Source organism: Chlamydomonas reinhardtii, chromosome 9 (assembly GCF_000002595.2).
Source record: "Chlamydomonas reinhardtii strain CC-503 cw92 mt+ chromosome 9, whole genome shotgun sequence".
Classification (NCBI taxonomy): domain Eukaryota; kingdom Viridiplantae; phylum Chlorophyta; class Chlorophyceae; order Chlamydomonadales; family Chlamydomonadaceae; genus Chlamydomonas; species Chlamydomonas reinhardtii.
In genome coordinates this window covers 6,414,083-6,428,403 of record NC_057012.1, presented here as the reverse complement: position 1 = coordinate 6,428,403, position 14,321 = coordinate 6,414,083, and the positions used below count along the sequence as shown (strand labels likewise).

The following is a 14,321-nucleotide window of genomic DNA, read 5'->3' as shown; positions in this document are numbered from 1 at the left end:
CGCAATGGGACAGAGGGGAGGGGCAAGCCGGGGTACTGCGTAGCGGTAGGGGTTTGCTGTCATTGCCACGGCTGCCGTCAGTCGCATTGATTTGCTGTCCTTGGACGGCCGCCCGTTGGAGCTACCGGCGCATTGATTTGCTGTCCTTGGACGGCCGCCCGTTGGAGCTACCGGGGACACTGACCGGCTCAAAAACACACTGTGTCTCCCCAGCCCGGATCGAACGGGCGACCTAAGGATGTCTTCACACGATTACAGTCCTTCGCTCTTCCAGCTGAGCTATGGAGAGTCATCAGCGTACTGCACTTATCCAGAGTCGAACTGGAGACCTCCCGCTGTTTCGCCCCGAGACATATGCCTCGGACTTACTAAACGGGTGCTCTAACCAACTGAGCTATAAGTGCGCTGCGGTCGGAGAGAATCGAACTCTCGACCTTAGGGATCCCCCAAGTCATATCGAGATATGAGACCTACGCGCTAACCAACTGCGCTACGACCGCTCGTTCATACCAGCCTGCAGGCAATCGCGTTTCCTCGCTTCTGCGACGCGTTTCCACACGAATCCGCGGGCCTTGTGCCCGCTGGCATACTGGACTGGTGCAACACTTGGCCGCACAGCAGGGGCATAGCAGGGGGTGGGGTGGGGAGGGCCAAAGAGGGTGCAACCCGGGCCCCTGGTAGACTGTACATACATCAGGGCAGAGAGCTGCTGCCCAGGGATTCAGCTTCTGCTGCTGCCCATACTTGCCAATGCTCCGTAAGTGCCGTCACCTAGCCAGCCCTTGATGCAACAGAGTTGCTACTGGTTAGCAGATGGCAGCCAGCCGTCACTCGCGTGTTGCCTTTCATTCATTGTTTTGTCCCTTAGGGGCAACATTGACAGGGCAAGGCAAAATAGTAGCTGGGCCGCATCCCCAGAAGCAAGGTACGCCCAGCCGAGGCACCCATGATACGCTGGGGGCACTGCGCTACGACCGCTCATTCATACCAAATTTGGTTTGCCCATGACCAGGGATTTGACTAGGCAGTGTAGGCAGTGCAGGGCAGAGCAAGGGCCGCCCCTAACGCACCCGTGTTGGGTCTCTGCCTGGTGGCAGGGACAGGCAAGGGACCCTGCACCTCTTCCTTTGTCCCCGAATACCATTGCATCAGTCGCCCGTGCATGGCTTGCCCTGGCTCACCTGACCACGGCCAAGGCGCGCTGGGCAACGCTGGGCTGGTGAATTCCGCACGCCCCCCACCCACCGGCCCGCCTTTCGCCCGCCGGCCGACCTGAATCAATGCAGTGCTTCAAAACTCTGGACCTCTAGATTACCGAAACTCCAGTGCGTCTTGACTTGCTCCATTCGGGACATGCCGCAGCAGCGAGCGACAGCAGCGGTCTGCTGACGCCCCGCGCACGCGATCTGGAAGTGTTTAAACGATAGGTGGGACCACATATGTGATTGAGATATACTCCTTTGGGAGAAAAGAATCCAGTAAAGGCGCTCAGTTTGTGCACTGGTGAAGGCCCGCGCCCTCCGCATCCCTGCGGTGTACCTTTGCCCGCAGCGGGGTCCAATAGTGTGCTCATGTGTACCTTCTAACATATAGATTTGCTGCATATTGTACTCTCGCATTGCAGCGAGTGCTGGTGTGACACCCAGCTGCTGCGCGTGCAAGACGACGCGTTACCTGAGTTAATATGACGCCCCAGAAAGCCATGTGGCTAGTAGGCTCTTTTATTGCTGTTTGCGCAGCCATCATGACACTGCAAGGTTGGAAAGCAGCGAGTTAGGCGCGCGCGTTGCTGTTTCCGTGGGAGCGCCTTGGCCGGTACACAGCCATAGCTTCGTAAACTGCTTTGCATAGGTTGCCGACAGGCCGGAACCATTCATGCACCAACTCCTGACGAGCACCGATGTCCTACCCCACCTTGCCAACAGGCAGAGTTATCAACGCACAGGGTGACAACAACCTTGTGCCTGTGACGGTCATCGTCAAGGGTAAGTCACGGCAGGGCGAGTTGCGCGGGCAGTCGGGGAATGCGTATGTCTGGATGGTGGGCACCGGAAACGCACAGCGCGCTGCCGCGGACTTGCTGAAAACATATTGTGGTCAATCGGCAATTGGATACACCAGCCCGTTGCCTGACGGCTACCTGGCTATTAGGAGCGCAATGACTCGCCTCAAGCGGGTTAACCGCAGTGAAGGGGTGCCGCCGTCGGACGGTGCGGGACCTGCAGCGCCTTTACGCTGCTGCGGCGCCCGCGTCAGTTGCCTTCCGAGACACGTCGAATTGCTTGGCGGTAAAAAAGGTTCCCAGGCCGTGCCAGCAGGGCCCTTCCCGACTCCCCCCGCCCCTGCCCTTGCAGCCCCTGTCGCACGCACCAGCACACCAGCAATGCCTCCCTGAGTCCCTTCGTAGGGCCTGGGTGTCCCACCCCACCCCTCACCCGCCCACAAATGCCAGCCTTGCCCGCCACAACTGAACCCAATCGCACGCCCTCTCCAGGGGGGGGTAGGAACAAACTTTTTTGACCCCATGCCACAAAACCTCCCGGACCCCCCGACCGACCGACCGACCGACCCCCCCTGCCGTACGACCCCCCAAAACCCCCTCAGAACCCCTTAGTTTTTTGTCAAGTTGGTGCCAATTGACTGCTCTTGGTGAGCTCTATCGCTATGTAAATGATCCGCCTTGGGAACACACTTTGACCGACCGACATGTGGACATGTGGACATGTGGCCCGGCTGCCGACAAGTATCCTGATAGACTGGCCTGCTATGCAACGGCTTACTTCAATGTTACTTGATGATGCGAAATGTGCTGACACGTTCATCCATGCAAAACCCGGCCGGCACCGGCCTGTCCCTGACCAGTTCCCCACGCATCTCCCGAAATGCCGACATGCCGCTCCCCAAACTGCCCCAAACTATGCACGTGTGCTGAGTCTGGGGTATACCTACGCACGCATCGTTGAGCTGCACCCATTGCGCCGCGTGCTGCAGGACAGAAGCGCTAGGAACAAAACTTGGCACGAACCTGTGCAAAACCTCTTGGGACCCCCGACCGACCGACCGACCGGCCACTTTTCGGGTCTGTTTCGGAAGATTCTACCCCCCCCCTGCCCTCTCAACCCCCACCGTCTACACTTAACGTACCGCCTCGCTCGCACCACCGACCATTCCTCCTTCAGACGCGGTTTTTGACCAACCCTCCCCCCTTTCCTCCCCCTCGTTCCCCCCTCGTCCCTACCCTCACCCCAAACCCACAGGCCAGGTCGTGGCATTCACCTCCCACAAGAGCCCGCAGCGCACGCCACCGCCGCCGCCGCCTCGCCGCGCCTCGCCGCCGCCGCGCCGCCGCGCGCCGCCGCCCGCCCACCGCGCCTTCCGCGGCCTCGCCAGCCTATCTGCTGAGGACGCCACCACCACCAACAATGACCCGCTGCCTCCGGGCGTGCTGCCGCCCTCTAAGAAGCAGATCCGGCTGGAGGACGCCGGGAACGCCACCTTCCGCGCCTACGCCAAAGTGGACCTGGGGGAACAGGCCCAGCTGCTGGTGAGGAGGGGGTTGTAGATGCCAGCCTTTGCTCATTAAGGTCGGTGGGGTTCCGTACAGGAAGTGTATGGCAGCGTAAGGCGGACAGCTGCAGTGTCTTCTGCATAGAGAACGCAGTCTTGATTGCCTTTACGTCTAACCCACATCGACAGTTCATACCGTACTAGTGATTTAAGGCGTACCGTTCTCCATGGACGCATATGTGCCCCCCACGCACCTACCCCCCACCTACCCCCACCTACCCCCCACGCACCTACCCCCCACGCACCTACCCCCCGCCAACCCCCCACCCACATACCTCCACCCCCAGCGCACTGGTGACAACGTGGAGGCCCCCCTCACATTCCAGCTGGACCCCGCAGTGGCCGAGGAGCTGGGCCTGAGTGAGTGTTGCGTGTGCGTGTGTGTAATTACGGTTTCCATGTACGGTTGTGTGTGTGTGTGTGTAACTACGGTTTCCATGGCTGTGTGTGTGTGTGTGTGTGTGTGTGTGTGTGTGTGTGTGTGTGTGTGTGTGTGTGTGTGTGTGTGTGTGTGTGTGTGTGTGTGTGTGTGTGTGTGTGTGTGTGTGTGTGTGTGTGTGTGTGTGTGTGTGTGTGTGGCGTATACGTGTGTGTTGCAGGCGGTGGAAGGAAGGATGGGCCGGGGGCAGGGGGAAGGGATGACAGGCCCGAGCGTCAACCGATTGGTCCCAACGGCGGCTTCTTGGGTCTTGGGAGCGCCTTAGACCCTTTACACCCAACTTCCCGGAACAAAACCACACCAGACTAGCCCCTGCCGTTGCCCCCAACCGCCAGCTGACCCCACACCCTCCCGCCCTCCCGCCCTCGCCCGTGTGCATACATCATCTGCCTGCAGCTGACTCGGGCTCTGGCGGCAGCGGCCGCCGGCGCCTCAGTGAGGCGCAGCACGCCCTGCGCCGCGCCATTCTGCAAGTCAACAACACCCGCCGCAGCCTGCAGGTGCGTGTGCGTGCGTGTGTGTGTGTGTATGTGTGTGCGTGTGCGTGTGCATGCGTGTGCGTGTGCGTGTGCGTGTGCATGTGCATGTGCATGTGCGTGTGCGTGTGCGTGTGTGTTAAAAAACGAAACGAAAGCCCGCCGTGCGTGTGTGTGTGTGTGTGTGCGTGTGCGTGTGTGTGTGTGTGTATGTATGTGTGTGTGTGTGTGTGTCATAGAAAGGGAAACATCGCACGCAGGTGTGTGTGCACGCGTGCTCGTGCGTTTTTGTGTGTTTTTGTGCTACCGTACGCCTGCGTATGTGCAGCAGGTAGGTCAGGCCGACGGGCTAGTACGCTGCGGACGGGGCCGCTGGCAAATAAAGGACGGCGGGATGGGGCTTCTCGCGCAGCGCAGCAGGACAGCGGCCAATGGCTGTGTGTTGTCTTCCCACACGCCCCAACCCTCACGCCATCATCCTCCCTCACGCCCGCACCCGCCCTCACCCCCACCTCCACCTGCTGACTCGCTCGCCTCCTACCTCCCCGCGCCCCCCCCCCTCACACCTCCTCATACCGTACTATTCCTTGACTATTGAGACCTTTATTTTCGGCACATTGCCCCTCACACACACATACACACACACACGCACACACACACGCACACACGCACGCACACGCACACACACACACACACACACACACAAACACACACACACACACACACACACACACACACACACGCGCGCGCGCGCACAGGAGCTGCACGACCTTGGTGTGCTGGCCCGGCTCAAGGGTGGGCGAGGCGCCAGGGTGCCCAGTGCCGTGGCGGCGGGCAGGGCCGAGGTGAAGTCCAGCGGGGGAGCCAAGGGTGAGCAGTGACGAGCATCAGTGATGAGCAGTGATGAGCATCAGTGATGAGCAGGGAGCAGGGAGCAGGGAGCAGTGGGAGCGGGAAAGAGGAAGTAAGGAGCGCGGCGGGGTGCGAGCTAGAGGGGCGCGTTTGTACTTCCTTGTGTGTGGAACAACGAAACGGACAAGAGAGGGGCGCGTGCGTGTGTGCGCACTGTACATACATGGCAGGTGGGCAGATGTCGACCGTTTACGAGGATAAGAGATAGAGGCCCCATCTAACTTGCCGCCTGAACGCCGCCCCTTGAACGCCGCCCCCTGAACTAACGCCGCCCCAACCCCCCAACCCCCAACCCCTCCACCCCCACCTCCCAGACCTCATGTTCACTGGCAAGCCGCTCAACGTCTCCTCCCTCACCTTCCTGCTCACCGCGCCCCAGTGCGGTCTGGTGCCCTCACTCAGCCTGGACACAATCCGCGGCGTGTGGGTGCCCGCCGCCGCCAACGCCACCTACGGCCTGGCCTCCTCCACGCTGCAGTACATGCACAAGGTGCGTTGGCGGCATTGTTGGGGGTTATGTGCCCGAGCCCAAGCAACGAGCAATGTCCATACGTACCCCTCCTTCCTGTCCCCCGCCCTCTGGGTCAATGTTGGGGGCGGGGAAGGGCGCAGTTTATTATTCCAGTCCAAAAGCAACCGCCAAGACCCAGAATCAGGGGGATTGGGGTTGCAGGGTTACCAGGGGTGAAAGAGGAAGGTAGGAAGGGAAGGAGTTATGGGCCAGCGAGTAGGTCTGCATCAACTTGCAGCAAAACTGCCTGGCCCCGCCCCCCCCCCCGCCTAACGCCGCCGGGCAGTGACAACCCTTCTTCCCCTAGCCCCTCTCCCTGTTCCAAATCCCCATCCGCCATCCCACCCCGCCCCCCCCCGCGTTCCCCGCCCCCGTGCCCCTCCAGCCGCTGCCGAAAAAACCAAACCCCCATATCACCAACCGCCACACCAACCTTTCAACTCCCCCCCTCCCAACCACCCAAAACTCAAAACAGACCTGCTCATACGACAAGCTGCGCGTGTACGACAACGCCGACAACCAGGTGATCGGCCCCATCGACGTGGGCGCCTGCAGCGGTACGACGCAGTACGGCGACGCCTTCGACTTCGCCGCCAGCTGCTCCGATCCCGAGCTGGACGCCATGTACGACGCCGTGATGCGCTGGGTGCAGGCGGTGCGTGCCTTTGGGGGGGGGGCGAAGTTTGGGTGGATGGGAGTCTGACTGTGGCCGCCTTCGAAATTGCCGGGAGGAGGAGGCAGTTGGAAGCGGGCGCGCGTGGCGTGGGGGTGTGGGGTAGTGGATGTGGGTGTGGGTGTCGGGGGAGGAGCTAGGGGTATGGGTGTGCAACGAGCTTGTAACCTTTACGGGTTGTCCTGACTCTCCCCCACCCACGCCAAACGGCCACACACACACGCACGCACACGCAGAACCGGCCGGAGTGGATCGCCTCCGGCTACTTTGACACCTTCATGATGATGCCGCTGCCCAGCTGCGGCAGCGTGTTCGGGTACGGCGCCGTGGGCTGCCCCGGTGAGTGGGGTGGGGTGGGGGGAGGGGAGTGAAGGGGGTGGGGAATGTGGTTGGGTTGGAGAGAATGTAGACTGGAGGGGGTGGGTCGTGTGGTGGGGTGGGTTGGGGTGGGGAATGACGGGACGGGGAAGAGGATGTCGGGAGTACGCTACCCAACAACCAATACACACGCGGTGGGTGTGCTGCTGCTGCTGCTGCCGCATGCAGGCGACGGCTCCCCCTGTCGCACCTGGCTCTTCCCCAACAAGGGAGAGACCAAGCTGGACGCGGTGCGGGCGGCGGCGGGCGGCAGGAGGGGGGGGGAGGAGGGGCGGGGGCCGGGGGCTAGCCGCCGGTTGGCTGCAGACCCCGCTGGGCGTTGGGATTAAACATAACACATCGCTAGAAGAAGCTTGCAACCGCTTACCCAGACCTTTAGCACCTTTCGCCGATCACCGACATCCCCTGGCACATCCCCTACTGCTGTAACTTGTCACCACACGACTTGTCACACCTTCCCGCTGGCCCTGCCCCTGCTCCCCCCTTTCCCTTCTCCCCCCCGCACCTCCTCCCACATGCAGAGCACCATCTTCCACGAGATGGGTCACAACCAGGGCGTCACCCACTCCGCGGGGTGAGCGGTGACAACGGTGATCGGGCGTGTGTGCGTGTGTGTGTGCGTGTGTGTGTGTGTGTGTGTGTGTGTGTGTGTGTGTGTCTCGCGGTTTTTTTAGTGGTTTTGCGGCTGTCGCGGTTTTTAGTGGTTTGTGGCTGTGAACGTTGCGCGGTGGCATATGCCTGGCAGTCATGCTCGCGCTGGGGAAGCGGGGGAGCCTGGGCGGAGTTAGCAGGAAGGGGGCCAGCAGGAGGGGACCAGGTCGTCAGGAGGGTAAATGGGAAGCGCTGGCGGTCGGGCCACGACGGCCCAAGTCCCACGCCACGCTCCCGCTAGATCCAAACGCCATCCGTACACACACACACACACACGCACACACACACACACACGCACACGCACACACACACACACACACACACACACACACACACACCGGCGTCGTCTGGGCGGGCTTTCGTTTCGTTTTTTAACACACACACACACACCTGCCTGTGCCCCACCGCCCCGCAGCCAGTTCAAGTACGGCCCCCGCCTCATCACGGACGAGTACGCCGACCCCGTGGACCCCATGGGCAGTGCGGGGCCCATGACCTGCTACTCGGCGCCCAACGTGAGTGCGCGCAGCGTGCAGCCGCTTCGCAGAGAGAGAGCGATGCAGCCGCCGCGCGCTCCGTCCTTCACATAAACGGCTACCCGCCCGCCCCCTCCCCTGCAGCCCACCTCCTCCTCAGAAACGACCAACTTCCTGCACCCTTCCCCGTGCGCTTCGCTACCCCATGCGCTTAACTCCCCCGCGCTTTGCTAAATGCGTGCCCCTTGCTGCCTCCCTTCCTCCCTCCCCCCTACCTCCCTTCCTCCCTCCCTTTCTCCCCCTCCCTCCCTCCCTCTCCCTCCCCCTCCCTCTCCCCTCAGTCCTTCAAGGCGGGCTGGTCCGCCCCCATCGACGACATGGGCGCCAAGGGTGTGGCCATGGCCGACCTGGCGGACGGCTGGAACGACTACTACGTCCCCGCCGCAGCCGTCAGCGACAAGAACCTTCTGCGGATCATCCTAGAGCAGGTGCGGGGGGGGGGGGGGCCGACGGGAGCGTGCGGAGAGTGCGGGGCGACGTATGGGAGGTGGAAGCGATGGGATGGGCACGCGCACATACCCCCCTGATGTGTCCCCAAGATGGTCTACCGTCTACCACTTCCTTACCTAATCATGAATGGAACCCCCCTGAACCTGGCGCTCTACGTCTCTTCCCCAACCACCATCTCCCTCCGTCCACCCTGTTCCACACACATCCATCAGACCGGTATCTCCGAGGAGGCCGCGGCTGCGGGCCAGGAGCGCGCCCTGTTTGTGAGCTACCGCGTGGCTCAGCCCGCCCCCGGCTTCGACTCGGGCATCGCCACACGCGACGGAGGCCAGTGGAACAAGCGCGTCTGGTGCGTGCGTGTGTGTCGGCTTGGGTGTGGGCGTGTGTGGCCGTGTGGATTGCTGTGTATGGGCGTGTGCCGGCATGCGTCTGGGTGTGTGTGGCCGTGTGGATGGATTGCTGTGTGTCGGCATGCGTGTGGCCGTGTGCGCGCGTGCGTGTGTGCGTGTGTGGCCGTGTGTCGGGATGAATGTGGGCGTGTGTGGGGCGGGGTGGGCAGCTTTGCTCGGGACAGCCGCCTGGGCCGTGGGAGGCAGGCATGCTAGGTGGGAACGGGTGGGGTCGGGATAAGTTGGCAGCTTGAGCCGGAACGAGGTGTCCTGCACTCCTGCGTGTGCCGGCGGAACCCCCTCGACCCCTTGCCGGGGGTGGGGGCTGCCAGGCGCCAGTCCCTCCCCGGGTTCACCCTGCACCAGGCACTCCTTGCTTCTGCCCGCCCACTCACTATCTCCCACCCACCCCCCTGCTGCGTACCCCGCCCCGCACTGCTGCCCCCACCCCTCCCGACTGCATGCCCCACCCCTCACTGCTTCCCGCGCCCCGCCCCTCCCTACGGCTTCCCCCACCCCTCACTGCCCAGGGTGCACGAGTTCAACGACACGGCCACGGGCGAGACCGCCACAGTGGACTACAGGTACGGCGACAGACCGGCCGGGTGTTAGTTGTTGGCATGCCCGTATGACGGTATCACTCCACAAAAAAATGTTCCCCGTCATGTACAGAATTTGAGCTGTACGACGCGGCATGTCAAACCCCGACTTTCCCCATCTCCCCGCTCCTCCGTGCCACCCCTCGCTGTCCCCCCGGTCTGCTTTGTTTGGGACTGAATTCAACTACTCCCCTCCCCTCCCCCGCCCGCACCTGTCCCCCGCCTCAGCCTCATGAAGGCCATGCTGGACGTGCCGCTGCCGCCCCTCACCAGCGACAAGGCGGTGCAGGCCCCGCTGCCGCCCGGGCCCCGAGTCCCTTCCGCCACCTGGGCTGCTCAGGTGCGCGCTCCGCTGCAGCACCGCAGCAGCAGCAGCATACTGCTGTATGTGTGTGCTGTTGTGCTCCGCCGTACTTGCACGTGGGAACATGCGTGTGTGTTGTATGTCCTTGGTGTACGCTCGCCCACTCCCTGCCTTCTCCGCATCCCACCCCCGCCCCACTCCCAACCTCCTCCTCCTCCATCCGCCCACTCCTCCCCCACCCACCACCCACCCGGCAGGGCACAAACTGGACCTACGTCTCCACCTCCTTTGAGGAGCTCGGCAACCTGCGCATCCGGGTCTACTCCAAGAACGACACGGTGGCATACGTGGGGCTGTGCCGCTTCAAGACAAACACCGAGGGCGAGCCTGGCGCTGACTCCTGCTACGACACCATTGGTGGGATGCGTTTATTTGGCGTCAGCGGCGGTAGTAGATAGATAAAAGCTTGCGGTCGGGAGCAGGAGCGGCGATCGGGGGGTGGGGGCTGGCGGGCAGGGGCTGGCGGGCAGGGGTGCTACGCCCAGGCGCGGGTGTCACCGCAGGGTAATCAAGGCGTGTGTGCGTGCCACTGCGATTACTTTGCTGCCCGGCGGCGGCGGCGGGCGGCCAGTCATGGCAGCAGCCATGATGCGCGCTCTGACACACTCCTTCACATACCCTAGACATGTACGCGCGCTGAGTCTGTGTATGCCTTTTGACATCAAACCCCAACAAACCCCAACAAACGCACAGACAACGACTGTGACGGCCTTGCGGACGACGAAGACCCCGACTGCAACCCGCCCGAGGTGTCGCCGCCGCCCCCGCCCCGGAAAAAGCCGCCGCCGCCTGCTGTCAAGAAGCCGAGCGGCAGCAGCAAGGGCCGCCGCCTGGCTTAACAATATATATAGATGAGCAGCAGTGGGGATGCGTGTACATACTTGGCACGTGCGGCGTGGGGCGCGCTTGGCAATAGTCCTCGCAACTACCAAGCAACACTTTGACTGACACACGGGGATCACAACCGGGCTTCCGCGCAACTGCCACCGAACAGGGGCGGCGGCACCTGGCGTGGCGGTTGGCGCGCAGCGCGATTGTTAGTTGGTAGTTGTGCGGGGGCGCGTGTGGCAATGAATGAAGCTGCAGTGGAGTACGGCGGAGCTCCGCGGGGGCTGGCGGTTGGCGCGGCACACGACTGGGAGTGCATAGTTGTGACGAGCGCACCGTGTGGGAAGCTGCGTGTGAGCTGCGTGTAAACTCAGAAGGGTGAATGGGGCTAACCCTATTCCCAAGTGCACACGGTGGGCTCACACGGTTGACACTGGGACCCTCGCGGGGCGGCGCCACCTGCCCCGCCGCGGAGGCTACGGCGGAGGATGTGACGCAAAAACGCAGCACTACGAGGCTCATTTGTGCACGATATGCGGTAATAACCACAAACAAAGCGTGGCAGGGCTAAGTTGCGTCCGGGCATGTCGGCACACGTCCCCACATTCGATCGACACATGCGCACTGATACGGCTGCTGGGCTCGCAAGCGGTGGTGCGCATGCATTCATGTTCAACAAGGCTACCAATGCACACTGTCCATTGTCACGCGGCAAAGAGTTGAGCGCGGGGTGGGCTGGGTCGAAGGGAATTCCATGGATAGGATCCCGCCTGTGACCGAAGTCTCACAACAGGACCGCCGATGCACCGCGTGATAGCTCTCATCAAGGGGTCAATTAGCACCACTTTGGTATGAGATGGAGGGGTTAAGTCCCTTAAACAACAAGATTTTGTCCGGGGGAGGTCGGTCGTCCCCCTCAAGGGGGGGCCCGGGGGATACCGGGGCATGGGGTCTGGCACTTTGTTCCTAGCCCCCCCCTGCCCGGAGCGTAAGGAATGCGTGTCAGCAAACTTTCAGCCAGCCAGCAGCTTGTCGGTGCAGTAACTCCGGCATTCGACCAGCCGCGCGCTCACGCACTGCCACCCCTGTGCACTGCCGTCGCAACTTGTTTGCCATGTGCTGGGGTCTGGGAATCAGCTGACGTCAGCTGCACCTTACGGGAAATCACCAACCTGCCTTATCAACCCTGTCCCATCGCACACGCTGATATACATACATGTTAGGGCAGGTTTGGGCGGTGCGGATGCGGGCGACACGTACGTGTGCGCCCTTGCCTTGTGCTACTGCAGCAATGATGCAGCGATGCGAGTGTACGGGCGCCGAGCGGCGCCTGAATGGTTGCATGCTCGTTACAGATGGCTGCACAATGCAGGATGGTTCTTGTGGTCGTATGGACGCGGCCTGCGGGCCTGGCCAGCTTGGCCTTCATAAGTTTGTGATGGAAGTGCAACGTGGGGCGACAGCTGTGACCTGGGCCGGGATCCCAACATGCCATTGCCGACTGCAAGGCATGGCGCCAAATCTTACTGGGCCGCCAGGGGGCTGCGTGATGATAGGGAGGTGCAGGGGCCGAGGGGGTGGACCGTCGTGATGGACCCTTGGACTCGCAGTCATGGCACCCGAGATGCTTGCAGAGATGGCGTAGAGATGGCATGTCCCTGCCAGCGGAGGCTCCTGCAACAGCAGGGTTCAATTCTAGTCAGGTTGCGAGCTGCTGGGCACGCTGTGCGTCTTAAGGGGCTTGGGCGGCGCCAGAAAAGGGCGCGGGGCTGGTGGAGTACAAACCACCAGCCGTTGACAGGTCCTGACGGACACGCTGCATGGGCGCCAGGTCCAACACGCAAAATTGTTTGCAACCCTGAGCTGCACAGGTAATTTGTATCTGTCAATACTCCGTAGCCCCGACGCCAATATATCCAGTCCGCTTGCACACGCGGCACATTCTGCTGTATCTTCACGCGAGCTTTCTAGAGCGGCCGTCAGCGGCACGAACGCAACATGGCGACACCAAAGAAGGTGCCGGTGACAATGCTCAGCGGCTTCTTAGGCGCTGGTGAGCTCGCGCTGTGGAATCGGTGGGAGGGTTCCCGCGCAGCATCGTGCGCTGGGGCCGGATGCGCTCCTATTCAAGTTCAATTGTATATGTCTACGCAATTGTGAAATGTAAAACAGGCAAGACCACGCTTCTTCGCTATGTGCTGGAGAACAGCAAGGAGAAGATCGCCTGCATCGTCAATGACGTGGCGGCGATCAATATCGACGCCAAGCTAGTGCGTAACGATAAGAACCGTGGCAGCTCCGCCACCACCGCGGACCTGACGGATACGATCGAGCTGGCGAACGGCTGCGCATGTGCGTGTCGGGCGGGAAGCTTCCTAGGGTCGCGTGATGTCTTGCACTTGGCCAACTATGGGCCAGACTTCGTGGCACTGAGCATGGCGTCAGGATGGGTGCAGTCGAGACAGGGCCGGGGCTGGAGGCGGGGGGCTGGGGGGGGGGGGCGGAGGGGAAGGGGAAGACCGTGCCACGCCGCGCTCGTGTCATCACGCTGGCCCCACGCTGGCTGCATTCCTTGGCGCAGGCTGCAACATCCAGGACGAGCTGTTTGGCTCGTTCGAGCAGGTGCTGGCGCTGGCGGACAAGCGCGGGGAGCCCTACGCCAGGTGGGCGGGGTGTGCTTGGGAGGCCTGGAGGGTTTTGGGGGGAACGGGGATTGCTTGTTCTTCTGGTAGGCGTGTTGTTTGCTTTAATACGGAAGTGTGTGTGGAAAACGAAAGCCCGCCCGGAAGTGTGTGTGTGTATGTGTGTGTGTCTCAAAGGTCTTAGATTGGCGAAACGGGGCGCCAGGAAGGCAGGCCCGTGGAACACATGTCAGTGTCCCCTGGGGCGCCAGTGTCTGGAAGGGGTGTGGCACGGCATGAGGGGGGTGGCGGGTGCGTGGGTGCCAAGGCGGGTCGTGTGGGCGAGTAGGACGGGGCGGGGGCGAGGATATGAGGGCGGAGGTGCCACGCCGACCGGGCCTCTTTCTTTCTTCCTTCACTGGCACTCGTGTGCATTTTCGCCCCTGGGGGGAAGCAGGGGTTAGTCTCCCACCCGTCTCGCTGCCAGTGTCTCTGCCCTAGCTCTTGCGCCGATGCATATGCTTCACCGCCGCCCACCACCGCCCACCACCGCCCGCTCGTCAACCTCGCCCCGGCCCACTCCTACACAGGATTGTTCTGGAGAACAGCGGTGTGGCTGAGCCCCAGAACATCCGGGACAAGTTCAACGAGGCCGAGGCGCAGGTGTGGGCGGGGGGTTAACGTTGAACCAATCCCGTAAGTGGGCGGGGGGGGACCTTCATGACTTGTTGTGGGCTGGGGAGGGGGGGTTCGGGGGGGGGTTAACGGGGGTTAACGTTGAACCAATCTCGTAAGGAAACAGTCGCGCGGCAAGGAGAACTGCAGCTGCAAACGCGAGTCGTTGTCATTGTCGTTTGGGGGGGCGTTGTACATACCAGCCCAAACTAAACTAAAACCAACGAAAACGGGGGCAAGGGGGGACGCGGG

The 14,321-nt window shown here is 62.2% G+C and overlaps 2 protein-coding genes across 2 annotated transcripts; both read left to right on the top strand.

The window, feature by feature from the left end:
• The first annotated feature begins 1,315 nt into the window (after nucleotides 1-1,315).
• CHLRE_09g407050v5 (uncharacterized protein) lies at nucleotides 1,316-11,153 on the top strand. Its single transcript, XM_043066194.1, has 18 exons — nucleotides 1,316-1,757; nucleotides 1,926-1,985; nucleotides 3,258-3,544; nucleotides 3,855-3,927; nucleotides 4,403-4,506; nucleotides 5,241-5,352; nucleotides 5,709-5,884; nucleotides 6,381-6,560; nucleotides 6,815-6,917; nucleotides 7,125-7,186; nucleotides 7,478-7,530; nucleotides 8,023-8,122; nucleotides 8,425-8,571; nucleotides 8,806-8,942; nucleotides 9,513-9,566; nucleotides 9,810-9,921; nucleotides 10,143-10,302; nucleotides 10,639-11,153. The coding sequence occupies exons 1-18, from the start codon at nucleotides 1,703-1,705 to the stop codon at nucleotides 10,782-10,784; spliced, it is 2,121 nt and encodes a 706-aa protein (XP_042921490.1). The 5' UTR covers nucleotides 1,316-1,702; the 3' UTR covers nucleotides 10,785-11,153.
• Nucleotides 11,154-12,661: 1,508 nt separating this feature from the next.
• On the top strand, nucleotides 12,662-14,291 carry CHLRE_09g407016v5 (uncharacterized protein). Its single transcript, XM_043066193.1, has 4 exons — nucleotides 12,662-12,826; nucleotides 12,946-13,125; nucleotides 13,355-13,436; nucleotides 13,985-14,291. Exons 1-4 carry the CDS (start codon nucleotides 12,772-12,774, stop codon nucleotides 14,073-14,075), a joined length of 408 nt encoding a protein of 135 aa, XP_042921489.1. The 5' UTR covers nucleotides 12,662-12,771; the 3' UTR covers nucleotides 14,076-14,291.
• The last annotated feature ends 30 nt before the right edge of the window (nucleotides 14,292-14,321 follow it).

Excerpts from the sequence above, each read along its gene's own strand:
- CHLRE_09g407016v5 (XM_043066193.1), top strand. The coding sequence starts at position 12,772 with ATGGCGACACCAAAGAAGGTGCCGGTGACAATGCTCAGCGGCTTCTTA. Across the intron at positions 13,126-13,354 it reads GCTGGCGAACGGCTGCGCAT|GCTGCAACATCCAGGACGAG; the intron begins GTGCGTGTCGGG and ends TCCTTGGCGCAG. Across the intron at positions 13,437-13,984 it reads CGCGGGGAGCCCTACGCCAG|GATTGTTCTGGAGAACAGCG; the intron begins GTGGGCGGGGTG and ends ACTCCTACACAG.
- CHLRE_09g407050v5 (XM_043066194.1), top strand. The coding sequence starts at position 1,703 with ATGTGGCTAGTAGGCTCTTTTATTGCTGTTTGCGCAGCCATCATGACA. Across the intron at positions 7,531-8,022 it reads GGCGTCACCCACTCCGCGGG|CCAGTTCAAGTACGGCCCCC; the intron begins GTGAGCGGTGAC and ends ACCGCCCCGCAG. Across the intron at positions 8,943-9,512 it reads CAGTGGAACAAGCGCGTCTG|GGTGCACGAGTTCAACGACA; the intron begins GTGCGTGCGTGT and ends CTCACTGCCCAG.